The 27,681-nt window shown below is 52.0% G+C and overlaps 10 protein-coding genes across 10 annotated transcripts; 4 read left to right on the plus strand and 6 right to left on the minus strand.

Annotated features, from left to right (window-relative positions):
• Nucleotides 1-1,139: 1,139 nt before the first annotated feature.
• J7T54_005858 (uncharacterized protein) lies at nucleotides 1,140-2,766 on the plus strand (the record flags this gene model as incomplete). The annotated part of the gene is made up of 2 exons (XM_051509387.1): nucleotides 1,140-1,946; nucleotides 2,002-2,766. The coding sequence occupies 2 exons, from the start codon at nucleotides 1,140-1,142 to the stop codon at nucleotides 2,764-2,766; spliced, it is 1,572 nt and encodes a 523-aa protein (XP_051359611.1).
• Nucleotides 2,767-3,556: 790 nt separating this feature from the next.
• On the minus strand, nucleotides 3,557-4,276 carry J7T54_005859 (uncharacterized protein; the record flags this gene model as incomplete). The annotated part of the gene is made up of 5 exons (XM_051509388.1): nucleotides 3,557-3,580; nucleotides 3,688-3,724; nucleotides 3,796-4,005; nucleotides 4,071-4,198; nucleotides 4,259-4,276. The coding sequence occupies 5 exons, from the start codon at nucleotides 4,274-4,276 to the stop codon at nucleotides 3,557-3,559; spliced, it is 417 nt and encodes a 138-aa protein (XP_051359612.1).
• Nucleotides 4,277-4,902: 626 nt separating this feature from the next.
• J7T54_005860 (uncharacterized protein) lies at nucleotides 4,903-6,687 on the minus strand (the record flags this gene model as incomplete). The annotated part of the gene is made up of 4 exons (XM_051509389.1): nucleotides 4,903-5,091; nucleotides 5,143-5,534; nucleotides 5,606-6,422; nucleotides 6,472-6,687. The coding sequence occupies 4 exons, from the start codon at nucleotides 6,685-6,687 to the stop codon at nucleotides 4,903-4,905; spliced, it is 1,614 nt and encodes a 537-aa protein (XP_051359613.1).
• A 3,812-nt stretch (nucleotides 6,688-10,499) lies between these two features.
• On the minus strand, nucleotides 10,500-12,008 carry J7T54_005861 (uncharacterized protein; the record flags this gene model as incomplete). The annotated part of the gene is made up of 1 exon (XM_051509390.1): nucleotides 10,500-12,008. One exon carries the CDS (start codon nucleotides 12,006-12,008, stop codon nucleotides 10,500-10,502), a length of 1,509 nt encoding a protein of 502 aa, XP_051359614.1.
• A 2,848-nt stretch (nucleotides 12,009-14,856) lies between these two features.
• J7T54_005862 (uncharacterized protein) lies at nucleotides 14,857-15,636 on the plus strand (the record flags this gene model as incomplete). The annotated part of the gene is made up of 1 exon (XM_051509391.1): nucleotides 14,857-15,636. One exon carries the CDS (start codon nucleotides 14,857-14,859, stop codon nucleotides 15,634-15,636), a length of 780 nt encoding a protein of 259 aa, XP_051359615.1.
• A 1,395-nt stretch (nucleotides 15,637-17,031) lies between these two features.
• J7T54_005863 (uncharacterized protein) lies at nucleotides 17,032-17,609 on the minus strand (the record flags this gene model as incomplete). Its single annotated transcript, XM_051509392.1, has 3 exons — nucleotides 17,032-17,248; nucleotides 17,298-17,378; nucleotides 17,506-17,609. 3 exons carry the CDS (start codon nucleotides 17,607-17,609, stop codon nucleotides 17,032-17,034), a joined length of 402 nt encoding a protein of 133 aa, XP_051359616.1.
• A 451-nt stretch (nucleotides 17,610-18,060) lies between these two features.
• On the plus strand, nucleotides 18,061-18,603 carry J7T54_005864 (Phenolic acid decarboxylase; the record flags this gene model as incomplete). The annotated part of the gene is made up of 1 exon (XM_051509394.1): nucleotides 18,061-18,603. The coding sequence occupies one exon, from the start codon at nucleotides 18,061-18,063 to the stop codon at nucleotides 18,601-18,603; it is 543 nt and encodes a 180-aa protein (XP_051359617.1).
• A 1,467-nt stretch (nucleotides 18,604-20,070) lies between these two features.
• On the minus strand, nucleotides 20,071-22,767 carry J7T54_005865 (uncharacterized protein; the record flags this gene model as incomplete). The annotated part of the gene is made up of 5 exons (XM_051509395.1): nucleotides 20,071-20,220; nucleotides 20,813-20,905; nucleotides 20,966-21,152; nucleotides 21,256-21,343; nucleotides 21,414-22,767. The coding sequence occupies 5 exons, from the start codon at nucleotides 22,765-22,767 to the stop codon at nucleotides 20,071-20,073; spliced, it is 1,872 nt and encodes a 623-aa protein (XP_051359618.1).
• Nucleotides 22,768-24,116: 1,349 nt separating this feature from the next.
• On the plus strand, nucleotides 24,117-24,935 carry J7T54_005866 (uncharacterized protein; the record flags this gene model as incomplete). The annotated part of the gene is made up of 2 exons (XM_051509396.1): nucleotides 24,117-24,529; nucleotides 24,599-24,935. 2 exons carry the CDS (start codon nucleotides 24,117-24,119, stop codon nucleotides 24,933-24,935), a joined length of 750 nt encoding a protein of 249 aa, XP_051359619.1.
• A 908-nt stretch (nucleotides 24,936-25,843) lies between these two features.
• J7T54_005867 (uncharacterized protein) lies at nucleotides 25,844-27,432 on the minus strand (the record flags this gene model as incomplete). Its single annotated transcript, XM_051509397.1, has 2 exons — nucleotides 25,844-27,325; nucleotides 27,403-27,432. 2 exons carry the CDS (start codon nucleotides 27,430-27,432, stop codon nucleotides 25,844-25,846), a joined length of 1,512 nt encoding a protein of 503 aa, XP_051359620.1.
• Between the last annotated feature and the right edge of the window lie 249 nt (nucleotides 27,433-27,681).

The raw sequence follows: 27,681 nt of genomic DNA on the forward strand, positions 1-27,681 counted from the left end.
CAAGAAGACTGCAGCGAAAGCCTCGGAGAGTGTCCCCGGGCTCTCCGGGCTGCTCTACTGCAGAGAAAGCTGGTCTAGATCGGGATACAGTGCATCTGAACAGTGAATCATGCTGTGAAGAGGCTCTTTCCGTTCGACAACGCTTTGAGCCAGCTTTTTACACTCGCTACCGAGGCTTATGACCACGCATGGGCGGTCGTACAGGAATGGACTTTAGCAGCGTTTCCCTAATGGCCCGTGAATCGAGACGGGCATGCATAGGGATACATTATGTGACTGATGCCACGTTTTCTCGGAAACTCGCTGATGTTATCGGAAGGAACAATGATTGTTTTGGCTGAGGATGCGGCGTTCTAGATGGCAGACCAGGACTCGGGACTTCAGCAGGGTGCGACTGCGTGTGCCCGCTATTATGCTGCTCACGTACGATTGGTGTGACATGCTTGAAGTCGATATTCAAGGTTTGGCCTATGGCGGCATCCATAATTGAGACTATTCTCTCTCGTCAGGACCTTCAATAGTCAAGGCCGGTGTCCACGGAGAGGTCGGCTGAGGACCATCACTCATCGAGATTGGCCGGCCGCCGGCTCTATTCGACTATTTTGTACATTGAACTAACTGCTGCAGGAGCTGTCGACATGCCCGCTTTCTCGCCGGTGTGGTGTGATCCAGAGAGTCGACTACTCCTCGCGAACTCGTCACATGCCGTACTATAGTACTAGGTGGCATCATTTCCACGCCATGGATGTTTTGAGGGGTTGTATCGTGCATGTCAGTACACCACCTTTCCAATGGGCCTAAGCCGAGAGAAACTAGTCGCTTCAGCAATAGACTTTTGTAGGCTTCCGGGACCCGTCACCCAAAGCCTGGAATCCCGACCGCGACCGCCTGGCGCCGGTTCAAGCCGCAACAATACCGTGGTGCCTTTTAAGGTCGACGCGGACATCGCCGGGTTTCGTATGGAGACAATGTTAAGTCGACAAGTCTAGAAGTCTAGAAAAGGAGATGCTCTGACGTCGTTTGTAGCACGCGCGCTGTTTCTCCTCGAAGAACCAAGCTGTGATAGTCACGACAGGCGACGGCTTCAAGGGAATGTATCCATATTGACGCTGCAAAAGTTCTTGGACCAAAACACGACAATGAATTCAACAGATAATGATGGAGAACTCATCCGCAAGTTTGAGACTCTGGCCCGCAGCGATGTGGCCCTCGTCGGAGGAAAGAATGCCTCCTTGGGCGAGATGATTGGCGCCCTCAAGAGCAAGGGCATACCAGTTCCGCCTGGCTTTGCGACTACCTCACAGCTATACTGGCAATACGTCGGCTATAACGATATCCATGCTCGATTGTCCGACATCATCAGTGAATGGCAGAGCAACACGGCAACTCTGGCTGAGACAGGCGCTGCTATTAGGCGCCTCTTTCTTCGAGGAAGCTGGCCTCCAGAGGCAGCCACCAAAATCAAGAGGGAGTACCTCGAGCTGGCGCGAGCTGAGGGGAACATGGAACTTGCTGTCGCGGTGCGATCAAGTGCAACAGCAGAGGATCTTCCGGATGCTAGCTTTGCAGGCCAGCAAGAATCATACCTCAACGTCTACGGGGCAGATGCGGTCTTGGACACCTGCCGGCAGTGCTACGCATCGCTCTTCACGGATCGAGCCATCAGCTATCGACAGTCCAAAGGCTTTGATCATATGAGCGTAGCATTGTCAATTGGGGTGCAGCGCATGGTCCGCTCGAGCACTGGCGGCTCTGGCGTCATGTTCTCCATCGACACTGAGACTGGCTTTGACAAAGTCGTCCTCATCAACGCTGCCTGGGGTTTGGGGGAAAGCGTCGTGCAGGGTACCGTCGACCCTGACGAATATCAGGTCTTCAAGCCTTTGCTGGACAATCATAGCCTGACCCCTACGCTGGAGAAGAAATGCGGCGGAAAGGCGACAAAGGTGTTAGGTATACGGCGTCAAAGATACTCCGACACGCACCGTGCCTACCTCAAAGGCGGAACGGGCCATGTTTGTGCTGGAAGATGCCGAGATTCTGCAGCTGAGTAGGTGGGCCTGTATCATAGAGAAGCACTATGACTGTCCGATGGATATTGAATGGGCCAAAGACGGTGTGACAGGCGACTTGTATATCGTCCAGGCGCGCCCAGAGACAGTGCGCTCCCGCGATGACGCGGCTGTGCTCAAGACATATACTGTCAAAGAAAAGGGCCGTGTACTTGTCACTGGCGGTTCTGTGGGGGATGCCGCCGTGTCTGGTCATTTATGTTTGATTGAGTCCGCCGAAAACATGGACAGTTTCGTCAAAGGATCTATCCTCGTCACGACGGCCACAGATCCGGATTGGGTTCCCCTGATGGAGAGTGCCGCGGCCATCATCACCGACCATGGTGGGCGCACTTCTCATGCGGCCATTGTCAGTCGTGAGCTGGGGCTGCCTGCTATCGTTGGCACTGGGAACGCAACCCAAGTGTTGCATACAGACCAGGTTGTCACGGTGTCTTGTGCTGAGGGCGATGTTGGCTTTGTGTACGATGGTACATCCAAGATTGGCACTGAGACCGTGGACCTCGCCAGGCTGTCTAAAATCAAGACTCAGATCATGCTGAACCTCGCCAACCCAGCAGCCGCATACAAGTGGTGGCGGCTGCCCGTCGATGGCATCGGTCTCGTCAGGATGGAGTTTGTCGTCAGTAACGCGATTCGAGTCCATCCCATGGCCTTGGAACTTCCCGGCTCTCCACTATTGACCCTCAGGTAAGTGTGGTAAAGAAGCTCGGGAATCTCGGTTTGATCTTCCTTTGTTGCACCTGGCATGTTTCTGTTGATATTTTGATGTCCGAGGGGTGGTTGTGGTCGCCCAATAACAGTGAAACTGGATAGAAGCAGTTTGATGAGGGCAGCTTGGACTGAATATACACCTGTAGAACCGTTGTCCGCTGCATCCGACTTGATTTTATATTGCTGTACATGGTCAATGCACTAGTCGCCCAGGGTGGTATGATCTAGACTCCAAGTCTGCACACATGCAGCCACCGCCTGGCTGATGAATCAGTCTAGCCCTTGAAATGCGATTGTCTGATCTGCCACAGGACTTTCGGTGACTAGAAATCTAGTGGGAGCCATACAGAGGCGCTGGCTGAGGTTCGCATTGGCGTGTCGCTAGTCAAAGGTTGTGAGCATGATGCGGGCATATTGACGTTTCTCTCGCCAGAAAAGGCATTGCTGGCAAATAAAATTCTAAGAAATTATACGGTGGGCCGCTGACACTTGAAACAATTTCGTCTCGATAAATATAAGCAAAGTGCAACAGTGACTCGCAATCCCCGAGGCCGTAGACATTCCAGAACCATAAGCGGCGCCGTCGAGTCCGGGCTTTCGAAACAATGGATTACTAGAATGAATCGTTGAGCCTGCTGCGACAGATCTAGATTGTACCCGATCGCTTTCAAGACTTGCAACTGCGTCTGACAGACACTCCAATTTTGTATTTTCTTTGTTCCTGGCTGGTCGAGTATGGCAGTGACATTATGTGCGTCATCTCCTGGCTCTCAGAGGCCATTTAAAGCACGTCCCTGTGTAGAAAGCCAGCCATGCAAAGAGGACAATTGTGGTGTTCCCGTAAAAACCACGTCATGATGCATCGAGAATGAAATATGTGGCCACAGGGGAGTCGGCGAACCATATCATTCGGCTTCAGGGGGTCCAAGCAGAAGACGCTGCAAGCAAAGTCAGAAACTCTCTCCACAAACTGAGGCCGGAATCCCTCCCAAGAATTGCAGACGCATACCATTCCTGCAAGCTCTGCCAAGATGGATAACGGTTAAAGTGGTCCACGTCGCGGCTTGTGAGCTCGGCATACTGTACCTCGGGCGAGGTGTCTTCCAGCTCGCGTATCCTCTCGCCATCTGGATCCGTGTCCGAACTGCTTGATGACAGGCCGCTTGGGTCATCTGGGTCCGTGAGGAGAGCCACTGCGCCGCCTTTGGATGCCAAGGCTCTGAGAGTGTCACGTGTCAGTGGTGGGACGATTTGACCTCCCTCTGTGGTCAGGAGAATACATACAAGGCAGACAAGATCGGGAGGACAAGCGCGACGACGCACAAGGCGAGAGCCATCGGGGCGACCCATCTCGGACTCAACGGTATCGGCTCGTCTAGTATGGGCGGGATTGTTGTGTATGGCGAGGCCACCTGAACGAAATCCTGGTAAGGATCCATGTCGTGATTGCCAAGGACCAGATGATGGCTTACAGTCGAGCGCAGATCCATATCCGAGCTGCAAGTGAGAAGATGGTAAGCCTCATGCGAAGTGAGGGACCTTCAATACTCGGACACCATGTGCCAGCTACGTTCTTATTTGATTCTGCGGATCGCGATGGACGAAATGACTGCAGTAGTCACAAACGACCGTGACTGGCCATACTTGTGGTCGCTGCAAGCCCAAGCGGGATCTCCCGATCAACGGTCCAGAACCCTGGACTCTCAAAGCTTATGACACACCACATGGTGTGAAATCAGCAGATGGACATTTGGACGGGAAAATAAGCTTTATAAGTTACATCACACTCATCTCCAATGCCGCGGAGGTCGCCGAGTGCTGTTTGCGCAAAGTACGTTAGGCGGTTGCGGATTGTGCCTACTAGTGTCTGGATGTTACAGCCTCGCGGAATACCAATAGAATTCACGTGATCTCTGATAAGCATTTGAGCTTTACGAGTTTGATCGAAATGTGCAATGTCATTTACTATCCACGAGTAGCGGCTGAAGTGAGTAACTGGACACTTTCGACAGCCCCCTTGTGAGGTTGCGTGGTACACGACGCACACCGCCACATTCCAAGAACCACGCGCGATGTCTGGTGGACACATGAGCCATAGCAGTATATCTGTGTACGACTACTCGTCGTCGTTGACATCGATGACAGTCTTCTTCCACTGTCGCGCGGGAATCTTGCGCTTGAACATGATGTCGATCTCGCGGTACGAGCGGCCCTTCATCTCGGGGAGGTAGAAGAAGGCGACGACCAGGCAGAAAAGGCCGGTGCCACCCCAAACATAGCCACACTTGCCGCCGAGGTTTGCGCCCTAGTGTCCTGTCAGCGATTTGTCTCCAGTGATTAAGAGAATAAGTCATACCGTGGGGTTGAGCATGTAACTCGAGAGGAAGATGCAAGGAATGTTGACGAGATAGTAGCAGCCACGTCCGATACCAGTCGTCAGAGGCCTGAGACGGATGGCCGATGTCTCTCCGATGATGACCCAAGAGGCAGGGGCGGGTCCGAGGGTGAAGAGGACGGAGACGATGAGACCGAGGGAGGCCTGGGCCAGAGACGCCGAGGTCGACACACCAAAGGAGGCTGCGATGCCCAGAGCGACAAGCAGGACGGTGTTGATGGCGGAGCCCCAGACGTAGATGGTGCGTCGGCCGAGGTAGGTGGTGAGAATCCAGGACAGCATCACGAAGATGGTCTGCAGAGCGGAGGTGATGAGACCGAGGGCAAACGCGGTGTTGACACTCATACCAGCCTCTGTAATCACTGTCAGCTCTTCTCACGTACAAGAGTCCCAGGATGACATTGAAAAAAATGGAAGAACTCACGTTCAAAGAAGTAGACGGCCTGGTTGGCAATCAAGTTGCCCGTCAGGTTCTGGGCGGCGTACACACCGCAGACGATGAGGGTACGGTAGAGGTCGGTTCCACGGAACAGCTCCAGGTGGTTAGGCTCCTTCTCGGTCTTCTCGAGCTCAATGGTACGGCGCATCATGGCAACAGACTCGTCAATGTTCTGCACCACGGACTTGCGTCCGAGACGTCGGACAGCGCGCTTGGCCTCCTCGAGGCGGCCTTTTCGGACGAGCCACCAAGGAGACTCGGGGGCCAGGAAGAGGAGGATGGCGAGGGGTGTGGGGAACATCCACTGGAGGGCAATGGGGATCCTGTAGGCAGCGTCGTCGAGTCGGGTGTTGTAGTAGTAGGTGACGCCATTGACGATGATGGCGCCAATGGCCCAGAACATCTGCAGCATCTGCGTGGCCGGGGCGCGCAGCGCGAGGGGCACAATCTCACTGCAGTAGGCGGGCGAGTTGGCGATGAAGATGCCCCAAGGGACGCCCTCGAGCAGCTGCGCGACCAGCATGACGGGGAGCGACTTGGCATAGTAGAAGACGAAGATGAAGGCGTTGAGGAGCATGAGGCCAAGGATGGTGGCCCAGCGATATCCGATGCGGCTGGTGATGGGACCTGCGATGCAGACGCCGATAATGGCGCCAATGGGGCCGGTCACCTGGAGGGCCGACTGCCAGCTAGGCGCAATCACCAGCTTCTGCTTCTCCTCGCTCCAGATGCCGTAGTCATTAGCGAAGGCGGGCAGGGCGATGAAGCTGCCTATGAGGAACACGCAGTAAGACTCCATGATCTGGCCTTGTCAGCCGCACGCATGGTTGAGTGTGAAGGGGGAAGCTTACAATGGTGCAGGACATGATGAACGCCCACATGCTGGCCATGGGGTAGGCACGGACGGCTTCGAGCACGCCCATATTGTGTTCGACATTTTCCGCATCGATGGCATCGGCCTTCAAGTTGGAGAGACGCGTCTTCTCATCGAGGTCAGGGTTGGCAGAGTGGTGCGCCTCCACCTCTGCGAGGTCGCTGGGCGACTTTGCGTCGCCGTGTAAAGTCATGATGGGCGATGGTATCTGGACCCTGGGGCGCGCACAAGCTGTGTAGATGAGGAATGCGTGGGGAAGAGGTAGGAGAGACCAAGGCGAGAGTGTTCGGCGCAGATGTGGACTGTTATAAGCGAGGCCAGGACGCTGGCCCTTGCGGTAGTAGCATCAGCACGGGAGCCATATGTTGATGGAAAATCCACCAACCGAACACATTTCGAACCCATTCCGGATGGCAAGTCCGTGACTCGAGCAGGCAATCGCTCGCGAAAGGCAGAAGGTGGAGGAGAAGGAGACGGGAAAACTTCTAGTGTCGTTTGGGGAACAAACAGGATCTGGGGTTCGCATCGCCGTGTTAGACGCGCCTATCACAGGCGGCAGCTTGGCTGGACCCTGGCCAATCACCGTCGATGCAAGCTGCTGACCTTAGCCTAAACACGTATAGCGGCACTTTCCCCAGGCACTGAAGCGGCCCCTATCACTCCCCAAGCCTGCTGACTGGCTGGCTGGCAGTGAGCAGTGGGCATCCAGAGCCCCCCGATCGTCCCCCGCAGGTCTACCCCGGCCGCCCGTCCCGATAATTACTGGGTAGTATTATCTGGAGTCTCCATGGCCCCCAGAGCGCTAATCGTGCCACGTCGGACGGCGCCTTCACGGCGAGACTACGCCGCTTGCATGGCTGCATCCTTGCCCGGTGAGCTTTGCCCCGGTTTGCGGCACTTGCCTGCCTCGTCTGGACTCTAGGCTGCTACGAACTCGCCCCAGAATGCACCGAAAAAAACACGAGACTCGGATCACGGCACATGCCTCCATCAACCGTGCGTAGCCTCGAAATTCCTGGCATTCTGACTGCTGGTTCCTTAATAAATCCTTCATTCCTGTGCCGGCAGCCACCATCGCGCTACTTGCGTCAGCTCCTTGACCATGATGGTATCGAGTCTCGACGGGCCACGCAATTCAAGCCGTCCAAATCAGTCGACCATACTGGCGGACTCGGGCGACCCTGCGGTTGTTTCGGAAAATTTCCCTGCTTGGCCTCGTCGTGTTGGAGACGCCGCACCAGTCCCCAACCGGCATCCCAGCCGTGAGGGGAAGCCCAAGGCCAATTTGTCGAGGTCTCGAGCCTCAAGGACCCACATAACAAAAAAGTGCCGAGTCCTGGTACATTGATGTTGCTTGCCTTGGCCTGTTCGTTGCGGTTGCCGTAACGCTGTGCTTTCACTATCACACCTGTGAACTAGGATGTTGCTTCGCTGCGGCGACAGAGGAATACGTGAGTAAACCTACCCGATTTCCTGCAGCGTCCATCGGGTTTCTTGATCACGAATGACTCTTGCCGTTTGATGAGTATGTGGCTGTTGGTTCATGACACATGTCGGCGCACTGTCGCCCCAATAGCGGTCAACTGTTGAACGCGCACCTACCATTTGGCTTACCCCCGCCATTTGACTTTTCCTTCGAAAACTGGTGCAAGCCCATGGTCCGCACGTGTGCAGCGATAATCGATCAAAGAGTCTGGAATGTGTCAAACGTGGTACAAGTGGCTGACGCCTGGTCTTCACTATTCCTCCAAGTTAGCTTGTTGGTCCTTTTTTCCGATTTGTCGGGGTCGAGTTACCCACTCATCTTCCATTGAGGGGTTCCCCGCACATCGAACTACCCTGCATAGTGCATATGCGAGTTCAACAATACCAATGCGTGCACCTGTCCTGTCGTCTGTGCTCTCGTATTCTTCTGTCCTGGGAGCATTTATAAAGTATCAACAAGTAGAAAGTCAATAAAATACAGGCAGACGACCCATGGTCGATGTTTCTAACACCTTCGCATCTTTCAACTCATTCCTTGCTAGCGACCGTTAAAACATTATGCATTCATTCATTGCCGTAGACACTGAACTATCATTTAGCCCATAGGCTTTGTGGCTGCAGCCTTACAGAAGGAATGGGATCTTTGCCAGCTGCCTCGTCTCCCGTATTTAGGCTCATCGACAGCGTGGACGCCATAGGTGCGCTTGTGAGACACAGCACCACGGATGTTAAACATGCTATCCATGGCAAATTATGACTATCCTGATCATGAACTATGCGATCCATTAGCCCAAACAGCCCAACAGGTGAGAGGCCCCTTTTAGCGTTGGGTTGGTATAGCAAGATTCCTCAGATTCCTAGTGGGTGGTCATATGTTGCCGTGTCTCTGACTCATTCTGTTGCATTATCGCTCCAAGCCTTGCGCGCGAGTGCGGTCCTCTAAATTTTCCTTTACCAACGAACCCTCTCCTTGATAGAAGAACCAATTGCTTAGCAGCTGTGACCGCCAGCTTGGGCGACCCAGTCACTCAGCCTCCAGAGTTAGGTTCTCCTGATTTCCTTGTCAAAGCCGACAGCGACGAGGTCGTCATTTAGGGCACAGGCCGGGAAGTCATCCACGAAGCTATTTCCGCCCCTTCGGAACAGTCCTCGCACTCAAATTGGTTCGCCTATATGTACCAAGGTTGCCTTGGGGCACGGCTGTGGCAGCATTGGCCGTATCCAAGGCCGAGACGGTGGCGACGTACACCTGCATGGTGGACGGCCAGGGTTGTTCCTTCCTTGAGATCCTTGGAGATCGGTGAAAGAGTCTGGGGTTGTGATTTCTTAGTTTGATAGCTAGGAAAGACCGGAGTCTCAAATCCTCGATCGTGTTCACGCGCCCGCGCGTTGTTGAGCGAATCTTGCGTTCCACTTAGTTCTGTCCGAATTTTACGCCGGTGTTTTTCACAGCAACCCACGTTGTGCTGGTCGGCAACCTGGTGCCACCTGCAAAGAGAACGAAAGGGAGTATCTGAGGAGGATCTGCTTGCTGCTCGGTCCTGGAACGAAAACGTCGGGTTTTCGCGGCAATATCGGTACCGAGCGGACAGAAGCCCACGGTTGATACATGAACTGGCGAGTCCAATTATGGTCGACATCGCATCAACTGGCATCATCGTCTAGTAGAGTCAATGAGGGTGGGTGATGCATCCCAGGGGCCTGGCTGTTGCTGCCGGCATCTGCAGGTGTGAGATCTCCTCAGATGCATCGCTGGGAGAGTGCCTTGCACTAAGCGTCTTGTCATCGTGAAAAACGTTGGACTGCGCGTTCCCAACCAAAAACAAAAGACAGCCCTGTAGTAAGGTGACTCTTCGATGCCCAAGCCAACAAGGATATGTGCGTGCTTAAACATCCGCTTTCCGTACGGGATGATGTGGTATGCCAACTAATCCTGTCACTTGTTTTGCCACTTACCCCGCCACTCAGCTTTGCTTCGTAATGAGTAGAGATCCTCTTCTGGTATCAGAGCCACCGGTTGGACCGCTGTTCTGTCAGCGCCAAGGCCGTCATAGTTTAAGTAGGAAAGTTCCAGGAGATCCCACTCGTGCTGCCTAAGATAAACGGCAAACAAAAATCCCGCCTGGGATCGGATCGGTTATTGGCGAGCTTTGGCATATGAGGGTCTGTTGGCGGTTTGTCTGGAAGTTTGCTCATACAGGTGCGGTTATCACTTGCTGCCCCCCGGACTTCAGTAAAGTCCACTCAACTCGACTTGGTCAAGCGTCGTGCTTTGAGCCGCGGAGGCGCAACAGCCATTGATGTCTCGTCTGTATCCGGGATGGGTGATTTGATACAGCCTTTACTTTCGTGATAAACTATCTCGTGCATTTGCTGAATGTTGTGTGTCAGGCCCAGTGACTGTTGGACCAGTCACTGCCCTGATTGGTCAGGCTCCACATTCGGCCCACAGCTGCCCTCAAAAGGCAGCATCATCGCGGTATCGCGTTCTTCCTTCTTTTCATAGCATCAGCATGTTCTTCAGATAGAGAACTCATCATCTTCCTTCTCTTCTGATCTGTTGTTCATCATCATCTTCATACTGAACTCCTTCCCAAGCCGATCTGCTTCTCGAATGATGTGTGCCATATCTTCCAGCGCTAGATCGGGACTCAGAGCGCAAATCCGCAGCGCGACCTTCCCCTTTACTTTTGTAGTGAGTATACCCGCGACGTTGCTCGATATTAGTTCCTTGGATATCCTTGAGTTGATCGCGTCGTGCACTTGCTCGCGTTGGTCATCCACCGCCGCTGTCGTCCTGCCAGCGTACCGGAATGTGACGACACCCAGGTTCGCCGGACTCAATATCTCCCAATCCTGCAGCCCCCGAAGCTCGCTCTCAGCACTCTCGGCGAGTTTGAAACCGTGGTCAATCATCTCGCCAATTCTCTGTGTGCCGACTACACGCAGAGTAAACCACAGCTTCATAGCGCGTGACGCCGGTCTGGTGAGTTCCATTGTGCAATTCCAGAAGTTGGGAATGTCATCATCCTCAAATGCCGTTCCGTCCCGAAGGTAATCGCCCTCGTTCGCGAAGCTTTTCACCATATTGGCCTTGTCCTTGACGATGAACAGGCCGCAACTATATGTTTGAAAGAGCCACTTGTGCGCGTCCCAGGACAGGCTGTCAGCGTACTGCAACTCGTTCACCACGTCGCGTCTGGTAGCGGAGAGGGAAGCAGATGCCCCGTAGGCACCATCCACATGCAGCCACATGCCTTCCATCTTGCATACATCCGCGATCTGCTTTAGAGGATCAACTGCGCCCGTGTTCGTCGTCCCACAGGAGCCGACGACCAGGAACGGCACCAATCCGCTGGCGCGGTCATACTTGATCGCCTGTTGCAGCTCGTCGACGTCCATGCGAAAGCTCACATCCGATGGTAGCTTTCTGACACGGTTACTTTTGAAACCCAGCAGTCGCAGTGCCTTGGCGACAGAGTAGTGCGTCTGGTCGGACAGGTATGCCACGGCGCGTTGCTCCTCCCCGTGCGGCACACATTGGTCCCGCGCGAGCACGATGCCCATCAGGTTGGCCATGGAGCCCCCTGACACGCAGACGCCGCCTGCAGTGGCTGGCAAGCCGATGCGTGAGGCCAGCCACCCAATCAGCGTCTTCTCAATGACGACTGGCCCCGACGCCTGCAATTTGGAGGCACCCAGGGCGTTGAAGGCGCTCGCGACAACGTCCCCCAGCCACGCGATGGGTGAAGTCGGCGATGGAATCAGACCCATGAAGCGTGGGTGGTTGACGCGCAGACGAAAGTCAAAAGCTGTGAATGCCTCCTCGAGGACTTTCTCCACGTCGTGCGCAACTCCAGGCGTCCCAACCTCGCGCAGGTACGGCACGTGTTCCGGCTGGGCCACCTTGATGATAGGCTCCTTGTCGACATTCTGGCTTTGCTCAGCCAGGCGTCTCGTTAAGTCGTGGATGGCGGCGTGTATGTCTGTTTCCAAATGAAAGCCGTCGCTTCTGTCAGTGACAGCCATGATAACGGGTGCGATTGATCTCAATACCGTCTGCGACCCGACTCGCCACTATGTGGACATCATTCTTATACCTTTCGCGACCATGGCCACGAGTCCTCCCACTACTCATCTGTTCCTTTGAGAAAGGCGTGCGCCCGTGTCATTGTGCGCCTTTCGGCATCGCAGTGGGTCGCGGGGATAAGACAATGTGCGCCTTTCGGTATCGCAGTGGGTCGCAGGGATAAGACAATGTGCGCCTTTGATGGCAATTGCTGATGAAGGATTGGGGGGGCGGCGGCCCCATTTGGGATTGCTTGATTTCGGTTCTGTCTGGTCAGGACGAGTTTGATGAATGAGTTTGGTTTGAGCCCGTCATCTTTTGGAGGCGCACCTCCAGTCGCGTCCGTTCAGGTCTTGCATACCCTATGGTCTGGTGTTGACTAGTATCATTGAATATGCCCATATTCAGTTGCTATGGCTATATCATATCTCCTTTGTTATAGCAAGAAACGCATGACTAATTTTTTACATTTTCTGCAATGTCCGTGCATGTGTTAAATGGGGTATGTCTGGTTGTATAGTAACGGTAAACCACATGCGAGTGGCCCACCCCAAGCGAGTGGCCCACCTCTATCACCTATCGCGTACGAAAAGGATGATCAAGAATAATATAATAAATTAAATTATAGATACAATAAATAGATTGATAGCGTAAGTCTTATATATCTTCTGGATAACTTCGCACGTTATGACTTACTTTAGTGTATCTACTATAGCGTGCAGGCTTCGGACTGCCTGATGGTTAAGGGCGCCTCTTCGTGCGCTTCGCTTCCTAAATCTATTTATTAACCTTTTTTTAATTAATAAGATCTTTCCTATCTTATATAGTTAGTGTGCCTCTATGCTAGAGATAGCTTCTTTTAACCCCTCGGCGCTTGCTTAATACCTTATTTATTATACGTAGTGATATATTCTCTGCTTATAAGAGGACTACCTGATATATCACTACTATAGCCCCTTTCGTTAGTTAATCTAAGGTATTAAGTATAGGCGTTGGAGAGCTATTCTAATAGATAGAGATCCGAGTCTTAATATATTCCGACTGCGCGCTAGCCTCGTGCGCGTTTTACGGCGTTTTAAAGATCTAAGGGTAGGTAGTCTTAAGTAGATCTATAGGAGGAGTTAGCGTACGAAGCTTTATATTAAGCTTCGAAAGAACCCTTTCTAGGTCGTATAGTATAAGCCTTATACCTTTAAATCCTCCCTAGATATTCGTTTCGGTAATAGTATGGAAGAAGGCCGTACGAAATACGCGAAGGAAGTCGACCTTTAAGATATATATAATATAAGCACGTATTAGATCTTTAATTTATCGCCTATATATTTATTTAAGTAGCCTAAAGTAGCTAATATCGAGGGGCTGAAGAATATAGGAAGAATAAGCCGGTATATAAACTATAATAATCTTCTTCTCTTAGTAAAATAGCTCGAAGTTAGTTAAATAGTGACTTTTATAGCTATCGAGGATAAGTATTCGATATATACCTTTCGTACGAGAGCTTATATAGTAATTAAAATACTTAATCTACTTAAGGCTAATCTTATTAGTTATCTAGCCGTTCTTAGTCATAGCGATAACTTAATCGGCCGGAAGGTCGGTCCCTTTATACTAAGTTAATAGATAATACTTTACCGCGAGGATAATAAAGGGAGGGATAGCCTAGCCACGCGTTATAACGCCTTAGATAATAGTTACTTATTCTTTATTTCCGGGCTAGGATAGTCTAGCCTTAGTACGAACTTCTAAGGTCGTGATAACTATACCCGCGAAGATAATACTTATTATAAAGCTAGTCTTATTAAAGTTATAGATATCGTTATCTAGGATCCCGTACTTAGCCTATATATTCCGCATAAGCGTGAACTAGCCCTTAATAAGTCTCGGATCTTCGTATTTAGCCCGCTAGTAGTTATATTTACGAACCTAACGCGTGCGAAGTTCTTGATAGCGTTTAATAAAGTTTAAAGCCTAATACGTGCTAACGGGTAGCGCGTCGCGTACGCGTAGAAGTTAGTTAGCTATATCTTTAATACTATAAAGTCTTAGAAAGAACGATCGCGAAGATAGATCGATTATATACTAGATAATTACTTTTTCTTCTAAATTAGTTAAATTTATTAAATTCGGCCTAGTTTCTACTCGGACCGTATGGCCTTACTTTCGGTAACGGAGTATCGTACGAGGTATATTATAGACCTTTATAACGTGCCGTATGCTTAATAATGGGTTTTCTTCGATAGCTTTAAGGGCTAAAAGGACCCTAGATTCTTTCGGAAGCTTATCTATGTTAAATTATGGTGATAATTAGCGAGGAATGTCAACGCACGCGATAGGTGATGGAGGTGGGCCACTCGCTTGGGTGGGCCACTCGCATGTGGTTTACGTTAGATGTATTACTTAGTGGGAAAAAACAAACAATTTGTCTCAGGTTAAAAGTGTCATGCAAGGGGATAGCAGATGCGTCTATCCGGGTCAAGGTCTTGTAACTACTTTGACTTTAACTTCATCTTCGAATTGCTTGCTGATGTTCCATGCGTGGCTTTTTTCACAGGGCGCTGGGTTCGTGTGAGTACTCTGCGAAATCTGTGTGAAATGGTTTAGGGTAGGCGTGAACACCCACCTTGCCACAGCCACACGAAAGGCGCGCGTCATCCTGAATTACTGAGAGCATGCGCCCATCCACATGCGCAATGGCAGCTGCAATTCTCACATCCCGTGTTAGGGGCCGAATCACGATACCAGAACCATCGTCTCTCACGAATCTGCTTCGACGACAAATGCACCGCGCTGAGGGCGTCGGACAACACCATGACGAAACACGCGCTTGTTGACCCGGGTGATCTTGCGCGGGCTCTTGTCAGCAATCGCAGCGCTCTCTCGGCCGTGCTCAGCTCCGACGCAATGGACCCATGGACCCTCATTGAGCTGCGACGCGCGCTGCGTTGTGTTGACATCAAGGCCAGGGCGACAACAGAGCGCGGCTTTCACTCCCTCGAGCACCTGCCCCCTGAACTCATCATGCGCATCGCAAATGGCCTGAAGATGCATGACCTGTTGACCACTCGTCTCGTGAGTCGGCCCTGGAAAGAGACATTATGGCAACCCTTGGTATGCCTCACCATCGCACGAGAAGCGTTTCCTGGGTTGGAGCAGCTGCACGCCCACCAGAATATTCACACGACATTGGAGGGCGCTATTTTGACTCAATTGGCTTTGGTCAGTCGCAGCGTCGAGGGGCGAAGTGCACTGCACGCCATTCCGTTCTACGAAGCTACGCCCATGGTCGAACCCCCCAAATCACTATTATCCGCCATTCAAGGCAGATTTGTGGAATCGGGTAAGGCTCCTGCGTGTCTGTACAGGAACAAGAGGCTTGCTTTCCAGCCCTCCAAGGACAAGATTGTGATTGATGACCTGGGGAATGGTACCCGGCGTGGCTTGCGTCTCACTGTCGATGTGAGAAAGGCTACCGCGCTGCAGCTCCTCGCCGCCTTTTCTGGGCAAGTGGTGGCTACTGTCGAGGTCCAGGGGCTCGACTTCGGGTCGCGATACATGTCAGTCATCTCCCCCTCTTTTCCGCAACGTTAGCTCACGTCTCAGACACGTATATGACACGACCAGTAGCCTGTCAAAACGTGTAGTCCTGCCAACACACCTCTCTCGATGTTTTGCGACCAGGCAAACTGTTGCCGCTGTCTGCAGAGGCGGGCAGGTGATGGTTGTAAATGCGCAACGGACTGTCGAGGAGATCTTGCCAGAATCGCCTTTTGCCAGTGCATGTGTGCAACGTCGACCCAATATAGCACCTTTTCACCGTCTACCAGCCATCGCCATACACCCTTGGAGCGACGACAGCTTATTTTTAGTGTGGACGTACGTACATGACGCCGGGCGCGGCGTGAACGACGGTATGTCTCTGGAGTGTTTGTCGCGCAGTATTCTCACTTTCTCCAGACTATTCTCAGCCACATCAATATGCAATCTGCGAGTACTCGCGGAACGATGGACGCTGGACAGAAAAATCCATTGTCCGTCACCAGAGGCGCCTTGCGCGCAACGAGTGGGAACTAGCACACGGCGAGTCCCGGATCACCCTCAGTCAGGACTGTCACGTGGTTGACAATTGCGGATCATTCCAGCTGGCAACATATACATCTTCGCCGCGCGCGACCATGACCGGGCAGCCTTGCGAAGGCTGGAGCGAGAGGGTCTATTGCAACGTGTTCACAGGGGCTTTCTGGGCGATCAAGGAGCCCACTTCAGGAGTACAAGGGCGCACCGCTCGCCGTCGACACCCGCCGAGCCTGCCTACGCCAACGTGGAACGTGACGCAGGCTATAGTCACCTGTACATGGAACCAGACATTGTATAGCGTTCGCGAAGAGACCAACGCTTCGCAGATTCCATATGGCCCAGAATCAGCGGACACGCCACCGCCGTTGGTGCTCGATGAGAGGCCAGTGATAGGGAATCAGCGGCTGCGCCTGAATGACCAACCATCCACGACGACCCTTTCCCGTCTGCAAGGATTCTCTGACCTGCTGGACGTATGGGTCGATGATGACTTCATCGTACTGGCGTGTGAAAGCGGGTACCTCCTTCGTTCCAAGCGCTCAGGAAGCAACAAGGGCTGGATTCCCGCGACGGGCACGGGCAACTCCCATTCCCAAGGGCCTCTCATCTCTTTGAATAAGGATGTGAGAGTACCAGATCCCCCGCCTGAGTGGTCCTTGGGCGAGTCTCTAACCTTGCTCACCTGAAGCGGTCACGCTGGGGAAATGACGGATTGGCCACTAGTCCAGCATTGAGATTGCTGGGCCTGAGGTTGCATGGACAGGCAGAAGACCTTGTTCGTCATTGTACACGAAACAGTGTTCGTCAGCACAATACCACGAATCTCGTATTCGACCCGCATGGCGACTTCGCTGCCCTCCACATACACGCCAAGCGACCTTATCCAAGAGCATCCCATCGGCCAAGGCCTCAAAATGTGTTCTCCAGATAATACGCATCATAGGCAACCTCGTCTGGTGCCCTTGTGGCACGCCCGACAATGACCCGATCATTCATCCATCTGTACTTCTCATACCCTATCTCAAGTTTGACGTGGAGATGAAACCAGTACTGGCAGTCGTCCGCGTCTCCTCCCGTCATCAGGGCTTGCAGGACCTCGGGCGAGCCAGCTCGGATGCCCTCCGTGCTAGAGGCTTCGGGTAGTCCAGAATCGTGCGAATGTAAGCTCAACTCACTGGATGTATAGAAAGGCGCCATCGTCGGTCTTCACCACGTAATTGGCGTTGACACGCGTCGCTTGATTCTCCTCTATGAGCCTGCAAAGTCGCGTCAGCCATGTTCCACCGTCGCGAGAAGGCCAAAGACATGAAATCAGTTCCTCCTGGCAAGACCTGTCCTTGGACGTGCGGTCCATGGACTTGACCTGATGCAATGGGCACGCACCGTCTCTGCCCGTACGGCTCTTGGCCAACGTCCACCGGAGCGTCCACAGCGCAACGAAGGCTGAACAAGTGCACCAATTTCGGCGGCAGGGCGATGGTGTTCATTTGAGCGAGATGAGATGAGTTGCGCCACGACAGGAGCAGTGGCAGAGTGTGTGAGTCCAGACATAGACACGGTCATGCGAGGGCCTCATCTCGGCACTCACGCACGTCGTAGCGCCATCAGGTCCCGCACATTCTCGAAATCAGTGCAGCCAATTGGACAATGACGTCCATTTGTGACGGAGCACACGATTCGGACTACGGCACATGTTTTCGGGATAGTCGGATGGCAGTTCCTACATGTAGACCCTAACGTGCCCACAGGAACGTAATCGCGACTCCACAGGATCGTTATGACGTAGCATTGAAATGATGGTACGCCTCAACTATTAGAGTCGGTTTCTCATGGATCATATCAAAAAAACTTCGGCGAGCAGATATTGATTCTTAAACACCGCCTTCCATCCACGCACTGATCCTTGCGTCGCAGCTGTGTGTCTAAACCACTGACACAATGCCTCCGAACACTTCGCTCCCTCAATTTCTCACCAACACGGATCTTGATCCTTCCTTTGAAAAGGAAATTCGAGACATTCACCTCATATACGACTACGACGCGCAGAGCGCCGATGGAAAGCCCGAAAAGTGGCGGTATGAGATGTGGTTCTTCTCCGAGAACCGCATCGTCTACGCGATCCACGGGGGCCCCATGGCAGGTAGGGTGAGCTACCAGACGGCGACCTATCAGTGCATCCGCCCAGGGGAACTGTGGCAGTGCAACTGGCTCGAGGAGACGGGCACCATCTGCTCGCTCGTGTACGACATTACGCAGCAGACCATTACGACACTGCTTGGATTCTCCAAGGGCCACTGGGAGAACCCGGAGGACGCGCATGGCGACAAGAGGAACCCAGAGGACTTTGAGCGCTGGAGGGGCCTTGCGAAAATGGGTACGCAGGTCGACAGGTTCATGTTGTCGGAGCAGGCCAACATCAAGGAGAGCTTTAAGGGAGCAGGACAGCTCAAGCCGATTGCGCCCGACGCTGAAACCTTCTGATGGATGGCGCCCAGAGGCGGGGTGCATAATGGCTTTGATTCTGTTATCTGAACATGTGCTTACTATTTAGTATAATCGGAAGAAGACAGCCATGTTTAGTCTGTGTAGTGCTTAGTGCATGTCTTCGAGTGGAAGCTGTCTCTATATGGGTGCTTGAGAACAATGGCCTTCCCCACTGACAATACCGCGTGTATGCTCTGCATATCCAATGTATTGAGCCCAAAGGTTCATGTTTTCTTCGATTGACCACTAGTCGTAAATCTCGAATCTTGTGATCCACCAGCCGCCTCGTGTCGTCTATCTGACACGACCCTTTGATGTGAAGATGGAGTGTGGCAAACACACAAGCTAACACGAGCCCTGTTTGACTTTCGCTTGAAGTGACGCTCTCCTACGCCCTCCCGGACTTCCGTGCACAGCTGAATACCATTACGATAAAAGTAGTCGGGCTTAAGGATACCCACGTCCATGAGACGCTCCCGCCGAGCTAATCGCACATCATTGTCTGGATTGAATAAGTCTCGCTTGATCCCCAAGCCCTGAATTCTGTACACACGACCGCCCGGATCAAGGCCATCAATGCAAGGGTTCCCACCTCCGTGGTATACAATCGCTTCTGCCTCGCTGCGAATGTCAATGCCCATCAGCCGGAGGCTCCGGATCGAGATAAAATGTGATGCTTGGTCTCTGCGACTCATCACGTTCGCTCAGTCCAGTTCTTCTTTCATATCGTGAAGCAATTTGGGGCATTGTCTTTCGCCGCTCTTCATGAAAAAGAGGAAGCTCAGTTCGATAGATCGAGGAGTAGACGGCATAGCAGAGAAGAAGTGAACAATATCGTTTCGCTTAACGACGAAGCGTGAGAGACCAAAATGCCGCAGTTGTCTCCACTGGTCCAACGAGAAAATTGTGCGAAGCGGAAAAAAAGTGTTCCTCCCCACCACCATCGTACTTGTCCAGACTATATGCCGATGCTGGCACAATGAGGCCAGTTGCGAGACTGACATAGCGATGATCTTTAGGTTCGACCAGAGCTTGTCGTAACAATCCGCTCCGATCGCATGGCCAAATGGAGTTCCTTTGGTCACCGGTGGAGAGCGCAAGATCGAGGCGAGAGAAGCTTAGGCTTTGGAGCACAGAGGAGATCCTCATGTTCTTGATTGTGGCTCACAGCGTCAACCATGCTGCATCTCACGCCATTTTGAAGCCGATTGACGTCGATGGCAAACTCGGTGATGCCGTGTGGACGTTCAGCCAGAGTCCTCAGCACGACACGAAGACCACGCCATTTTCTCTTCTCTCTCTCTCTAGTCATCCCAGGGCGGCACGATGCGGCTATGGCCACTTTCGCTCTTTAACCGGGCCAATAACATGGGACAGCGTAAATGAAGCCGTAAGGAAAACTACGTATCATTGGCGCCTCGTACAATGATCGTAAAGGTACGGCGTGCGCCACAGGGGACAAGGTTACTTCTTGAGGTTGTGAAAGCATTTCAAGCCATTTTCAATGGCCGCAATGTCGTCACCGGCGGCCAAGACCTTTGCTTGTTCGTGGACAATTTTCTGGTAGTGCTTGGATGATTGCATGGGGCTTAGCCGTGATTCATACTGGTTCTTCTGTTGAATGTGATGAGGACGATCCACATATTCACCTCTGGTGTTCGCGAGGTTCTCGCAACAGTCCTGGTCAAATCGCCGATACCAGGTCGGCACCCCTCGATTTAGTGGACAATCTGGTTCGTCGAGTGAATCGGTTACTTTCCTTAACCCTTATAATAAGAACTTTAACTCAAATATAATATATTATTTAATTAATTTAAACTAGTCCCTATAGTCTTCCAAAAATATCTTTATGTTAGCTTAATGCATTAATGAGTTATATCTAGCCTTTCCGCATACACTATAATTAATACCTTGTGCTTAGGTTCACTAACCTCACCCGGCTGTCTCTCCTTCATATAGCCGGTTCGCTTGTTGATTATATTAGCTCTTAGGTTTCTATGTACATTTTATCGATATTGGTATATATTGTATTAATAATAACTAGCACGCCTTAAAATAAAACTGCGTCGTATGTATGGGAACTTGGCCAACTATATTCTCGTAGAGAATAACATCTAAAGCATTTGTTTGTAAAGAAATCGTGAGTCCCTGTGAATTAGCATTACGATGAATGCCTTGTTTACTATTTTATGCTTGGCCAACTTACCCCGTACATCAATGGGATGGGGATCCACAGGTCAGGGATCTCCATCTCTGTCAATACTGATAGCTGAGGCATATGGAACGCATGCTTATCGAGCTGCCCATCTTTTTAGCACTGGTTTCTAGTATGTGGATGTGCCATTTTTAGAGGACTTACGAATTCTCCCAACCTATCTTCCATCAAATGATGTAGGCGCTTCTCGAGTCCGTCAAGCACCTCGGGTTGGATAGCATGGATAATCCGTGGCTGCAAACGGGAGATGAGTCCTTCGTTAGCGTGCATCTTTGCCAGCTGAAAGGCCGTGTGACGGTCTTTGTCAAATGATCTCACGGTCTCTTCTCGCCTTGTCAGCAAGTCCCAGGCGTTTGAGAGTCATTGTGGGATTTGGCCTACTCCAGACTTCTGATGAGCATGTATTGTTGCATAGCCTTTCCCATGCCTCATACTGCTCGGTGTCATCAACCTCGGGACATGACTTGATGGCTAGGATGTGGAGAAATGTCAAGTGATCGTAGAGCAGATTTTCGCCTTGATCTAATACGCTGCGTCAGTCTCCCGGAGAGCTCTCAAATATTGCAAGTAGGATGGAGGGTAGGGTACGTACCAGTCAGGTTGCCAACATTAAACCATTCTCTCTTCTGAAAATCGTACTCCGTCTCGATAATCTTTTCAGCCTCTACCCAATCTTCTCGCCTGATAGCCTCCTGCCAGGCCACTCGCCGTGAGGCGTAGTGGTGTGGGTAGCTCGACTTCAGGGCACCGCCAAACCAGGTGGCCATGTCCTTTGACCGCGTCTTCGCCAGACTGTCGTCCAGCTCAACGTCTATGTTATGCGTACATCGGAGCTCGTCAAGCGCCTTCTGTCTCAGATTTCTGTACTCCACGGCGTCATCGAGTCGTCCGAGCTTATCCGCCAGACCAGCGCAGACGTCAAACTTGGAAGCAGACACTGCGTGAAGAAAGCACCTCCGTTGTCGCTCCTTGCATCCTTGATTCGAGGCATGCTCCAGACCATGATCCCGGTTAGTATTCATCATAACCACGAGGAGCTCATAGTAAGTCTCTCCTTCGTTCTCGAGTTCCTTCGTCGCGATAAGATGGAAGAATGGGCCTCGCAGCAAGATTTCCTTCTCTCCCTCCGAGGACACGTGCGCAACGGGCATTGCGCATATCGAGGTCACGACGCTGTCCGGATAGCGAGCCTGATACTCCTGCAGTAGTCTCGGATCCATACCGTGGATGTGAATCGTGAGATGGACGCGGATGCGTCGCCGGTCGCCGCTACTGGCTCCCTGCTGCTGCGACTCCTGCTTCGAGAATTCGTCCATGACCTTCTTGTCGGTCGAGCTGGATAGCAGGCCCAGAGGGGTGGAGAAATTCCGACGGGAGCGGTCTTCACGATCCATGATGGCCTTATACTCGCTCATCTCGTCCTCCGTGACCTTTAGGCCTCTGTACGTGACGCCCTCGAAATTGGCGTACCGGGGATGTCCAATGTTTGTTAGGCGGAGGTTGTAAAGATCAATTGTTAGCAGCTCAACCATGACTATGGCAGACTCCAGGACCTCGTCGGCCGCCTTCTCATTTCGCATCGCCTTGCAGATCAGACTGTAGAGAGAATTAAATCCGGCGACGGATGTATAGAGCTCTATGGCGTCGAGCTGCTCCACGGGCGGCTTCTCCGGCCGCTGGTTGTCAATGTCTCCATAGTCGCGAAAGCCTCCTAGGAGCCTCAAGAAGATCTGCTGGGTCTCATCTGGCAGTAACGATGGTTGTATGTGTCGCCGGACTCTCTCCATCATAAGTCGATACTCATCGTTGGATTGCCATGCCTGTCGGACTTTCTGCAGATTGGGTCTGATGGCCTCCATGCGCTGCGTTTCGTGATGACCGCCAAATGCGGTCTTCAGCCCTACTGAGTCAGGCATAGCTTCGAGAAAGCGACTCAAGGCTGTCATTGTGACTGAAGTAAATCGCGACCTAGATGTGTGCGTGTGGTCACACTGAAATGCATTCTTGGGCTAACGATGAGGTGCGCCTCCTTGAAATTGAATTCTGTCCAACAGAGTGCTATTTATAGCATGATGGTGAATCTGCCACAAACCCGCGGGATGCCACCCAGTCCCCGAGATCCTGGTGTCCTATGACTCCTATCCATGTAGATGTGGCGGCGCCCGTGGCATCGTTTATCCCTCGGCTTAGCTGTCCACATAATGGCGCGGCTGGATTTGTGCGAGGGTGTGACGAGGGTAACCCGAAAATTTGTACCATGCAAGCATACGGTCCCTTATTGTAGACGCTTGTTGAACATTCGAGACTGCATAGATTAGCGTTTGGCGGATGAGGCTGACGGCGGGCAGCTGAAAAGGACTTGGCTCAAGGTTTACGAGCATGGTCACAACCTGTTATAGGTGTCCTAGAATATTCGAAAAGCAGCGAAGCTAGTTGCACATTTCCCAACAATAGTACAGTAAAACCCAAAGGCCGCATCGGATTGCATTTTCGAGTCTGCAAGATGTTATTCGAGGGGGTGTGTACATGCGAGCGGTCCTCACCAAAGCGGGGGAATCCTCCAACGCGTCGACGAAACTGGACCTTACGCAAATGCATTTCCTTGCCAAATTGTGCTTTAGAGAGATCAAAGAATTACTTGTCTAGTCTGGTAGCGGCTGACACTAATTGCGATAGAACAGAGACGCAAATTTGCGCTGAGAGGGAGGTGATCGATAAAAAGTGAACCTAGTAATGCCCTGCTCAAAAACCTATGGACAACGCGAAGCTATGGGCGTTGTTTCATTGCATGAAAATGCAATTTAGTGCATGAAAGTGAAAGGATATGATGCACCTTGCGGTGTGACAAAAAAAGGAACAAATCGCTGGGAGGAAAGGCAGAAAAGGAAGATAACATAGACGATAGACGTTCATTGGTCGCCAATCACACTATCCATCCAATGGCATCTGTGTGATTGCATGTGATCCAGCTTTTTCTGCATGAAATGGCTTGACACGGCGTGACGCCGTGACGACACACTCGTGTCCAGCCTCATTACCTGGAAGCAGTGCCAACACTGAAGCAAATGTGTAGCAATAAAACCCAGCAAAGACCTCCTTTTATTTGACAACCATCTCATGGGAAAAAGGGAGATCCATGTGCCCTAAATTTCACTGGCAGCCATCTGAAGCAGAAGACTGGTGGTGTCTGCAGACGTTAGCACATGATCACTCAGCCTCTTAAGTTTCTGTTTGCTATCCTTGTCTTTCTTTCTTTGGATCTTCTGGCATTTATGTTGTTATCGAAGTGAGTAAGATGGAAGTCTTGAGTGCCGTGGCAGTGGCCACCGAGTCGGCCTCCCTCTGTGTGAAGGCTATCACCGCCCTCAAGCGATTCTCCAATGGCTTCTCGACGGCATCTGAAGATCTCGAGAACGTCATGCTTCGCGTCAAGCACGCTAACAATCTGCTCGACATCATCCGCGGGCTGCTGATTGAGCTCAAGACTAGCAACGTCCAGGAGTACAACGTAATTATACCCGTTGAGGGGCTCCGCGTCACTCTCAACGAGATACTCGATATGGCCGGAAACTTCACCAGGCAGGAGGCCCGTCTGAGTTGGTTTCGCAAGGCCAGCTGGTCAATACACAGATCGAGGTCGCTGAGGCTAGTCCAGCGCCTAGAGCAGCACCAGCGAGAACTCTTAGAAATTATTAACATGATCCATGTGTGAGTTGCGCATTAGCCTCTTGTCATTGAAGGGTGGTATTTGACGCTGACTGCAAATGCTTCGAAAAGGTTGTACAATGTACGTTCTGACAACGAGATTGGTACATCTATCAAAGAAGCGAAGGAGACTTCAGAAAAGCGAAGCTCCTTTTCCTCGGCAACCTTAATAAATGACGACACCGCCCAGAACACCGATATCAACACGCATGTGCCCAGAACCTGGCTGGGGCATATGCACAGTGACGACCCCTATCTTCCGGAACATTATAGAGAAATGAGAAGCGAGCTTGCAGACATGGCCTACCATGGAGAATGGGACGTGGTCTTTGATATACTACAACGAGCGCGACTCGACTTCAACGAGAACTGGGTCAACGCTCCCAGGATGAGTGAGTCCACCGCATAGACGGAATGTATCTTGGATGTTAAGAAGTCCCAGAGCCCCACGGTAGCGACCTGTCACTTTGGACGCCGATGCATCAAGCGGTATACATGAGCGCAAGCCCTACGGTGGTCGAGAGGCTCCTAGGTCTTGGAGGATCCCGTACGTGCACCCTTCCCGTATTGACCTGGAGAACAAGCATAACCCCAATTGTGCTAACCATGCCATGCCGTAGGTGTACTTAGAACAAGATGGTCAGAATTTTCATACCCGAATATGACCCCCCTAGAGATTGGATACGAACTGGGAGAGAAGGCCCTTTACGACATCATTTGTCCCGTGATTCGTCAGCCCGCGGAGGCAGATACACTTTTCAAGCTCCAGCATTTCTTCCACTTAATCATTAGAGAAGAGATAAGAAAAATCATCGATGTGGGGAGTTTGCACCTTCCCCTCTTGGAGCAATTGACCGAGCTCCACAAGCAACCCGTCTGGTTCCCGATTCATTGCCGGATTCCGAGGACGGGGTACCTGTACGTGCTGGATGGGAGAGAATTGTCCGTCAAGTCAAGACACATAGCCGGTCCTAGTGTAGAGTACGAATACAGGGTGACCAGGGAAGGAATATTTCCGGTAGGAGAGAGGTGTATCATCTCTGTGGACTATTGATGTCCTCGATCGACTTAAGACTTCGCATTAGTCCACGACCTACTCCAATACAACTGGGCACAAGCTCTTCGCAAACATATCATTCTATTTCCAAGGGTCGGGCATGTGATACTAAGTGTTTCCTACCATTCGACAAAATAATGGAGGCTGATGAGGATAGAAGTAAAAACCTTACGAACCCGCTAGCTTACTGGCACCCCTGCCTGCCATGTTCTCGCACCGCCTTAGAGGACATAGAAGAGAGCGAAGAGACACCCAACCCCTCAAGGGAACAGACCAAACGAAAATGCACCAAATAGTATCGGGACGCAGGAAATTAGCTGCGCTACGCACGCCGAATACCAAAATTGCCGCCACATCATTTGCTGGCTGGCCACGTCCCCGTGGGTGTCTTGGCACCGCAGTGGGAAAATGTTAAACCCGTTGACATTGCCCATCTCCATGAACCATACTGTAGTGAAGAAATACAGCGCGCTGAACGTGGACTCGCTGTTGGCTGTACTGAGATCCCACAACTCCGAGACATACTCGTCGATGGAAGAGGGGGAGCTGGACAGTGCTACCGAGAACGAAGGTGGCTGTACGTGAAACTCGAGGGCCTCTTGGTCGGCGGGGAGATCGAATATCGAGTATATGTGCGAAACAGCTTCTCTGTAACCCTCCAGGCCAGGGCGGAACCCGATCGTTTGCACTGGGGGGGCGTCTAACTGGGAGGACCCGGCACCGCTTCTTGCGAGCAGTCTCAGCCTGCCCATCTTCTCCTTCATGTCTTTTTCCAGTGCACGTTGGGACATGAAAACAAGGTACTCTGCATGGCAGAGCGCATACATCAGATCCCTGCCCACGAGATGCGTCCCGGGTGCCCGGGCGCAGAGGAGCAGGCTACGACGAGGGCGGTCTGGGAGGTTATCGGCGTGGATCCAAGCCGCTAGCAGCTGGGCCTGGCCCTTGGATAGAAAAACTCGTCCTCGAAACCTAGCCATCGTGGTCCGCAGTCTCTGCAGCGGCTCGCTGACCAGCCAGCGCCCAGCCCTCATGTGGTCGAACAAGACCATCATTTCCGCGTCAGCGTCTTTGTGCTCTTCCGCGATCTTGGGGGACCAGGCAGCGTCAAACCCACGTGAACTACTCGGGAGCACATATACTGTCCCCTCATGATGCGTCGTCGGGAGTGAAATCCTCAATGTGTCGTCCGAGTAGGCGTGCGATGCGTCGCCGTAAGGATGCTTCGGGGCCCCGCCGTAGAGAAACACGACAAGTCCTGCCAGGCTCAAAACGGGGGATATCGTATTGAAGCCGGCTGCAAAGGCCGACGCCGACGAAATCCCCACGGCTAGGCAGAGTGAGACGCATAATCCCGCGTAGAGACGAGGCCCGAGCCCCGTCTCCCAGTCAAAGGGCCCACGAACTTGAATAGATCGCCACAGATGCGGGGTACGATCATGCCTCTCGTCCAACTTGGCGACGGTCCATTTGCAGAGCCAGACGATGAATGCGATTTGAACAATGATAGGCGCCTCTACGGCTAGCGCAATGGAGTTCGCCATGGAGATATGGCCGGAATTCGTAGACTGCTTGTGGACTGCGAACAGGACAGAGGCAGACCACATAGTCGCCGTAACTCCGACGATGAGGACGGCTAGAGTGTCGGTGGACAATCCTCTTCTTCTGAGGACAAAACCTCGATTGACGAGCATCCGGTGCTGGAGAAGCCATGCTGTGCAGGCCAAGAAGCGCCAGGTGACCTGTTGAGTAGAATCATGTCAATGACTTGGGTTCACCGAATTATCGCGTGCCGCTGGCAGGACGTGAGCTAACATACAATAACACTAGCGAAAGGCTCGTCGGCCATTGCGGACTGCGGCATTTTGGAGTAAATGTTTATAGAGGAGAGCGGAGGTAGACTAAGACGGGTTGAGGAGGATTAACCCTACGACCGCATGCGCTATTATACGGCCCGCACGTTGATATAACGTATATCAGTAATTACTTCGGATTATGTACAAAATACTATAATCCGGATTATTACGCTTATCTCATAACCTTTATAGTCTGTAAGAATTATAAATCTCATATAATAATGTAGAAGAAGCTTAGTATT

The sequence above is a fragment of the Emericellopsis cladophorae genome (genome assembly GCF_022114955.1).
Source record: "Emericellopsis cladophorae strain MUM 19.33 chromosome Unknown NODE_60_length_125508_cov_113_851042, whole genome shotgun sequence".
NCBI classification, from domain to species: Eukaryota; Fungi; Ascomycota; class Sordariomycetes; order Hypocreales; family Bionectriaceae; genus Emericellopsis; species Emericellopsis cladophorae.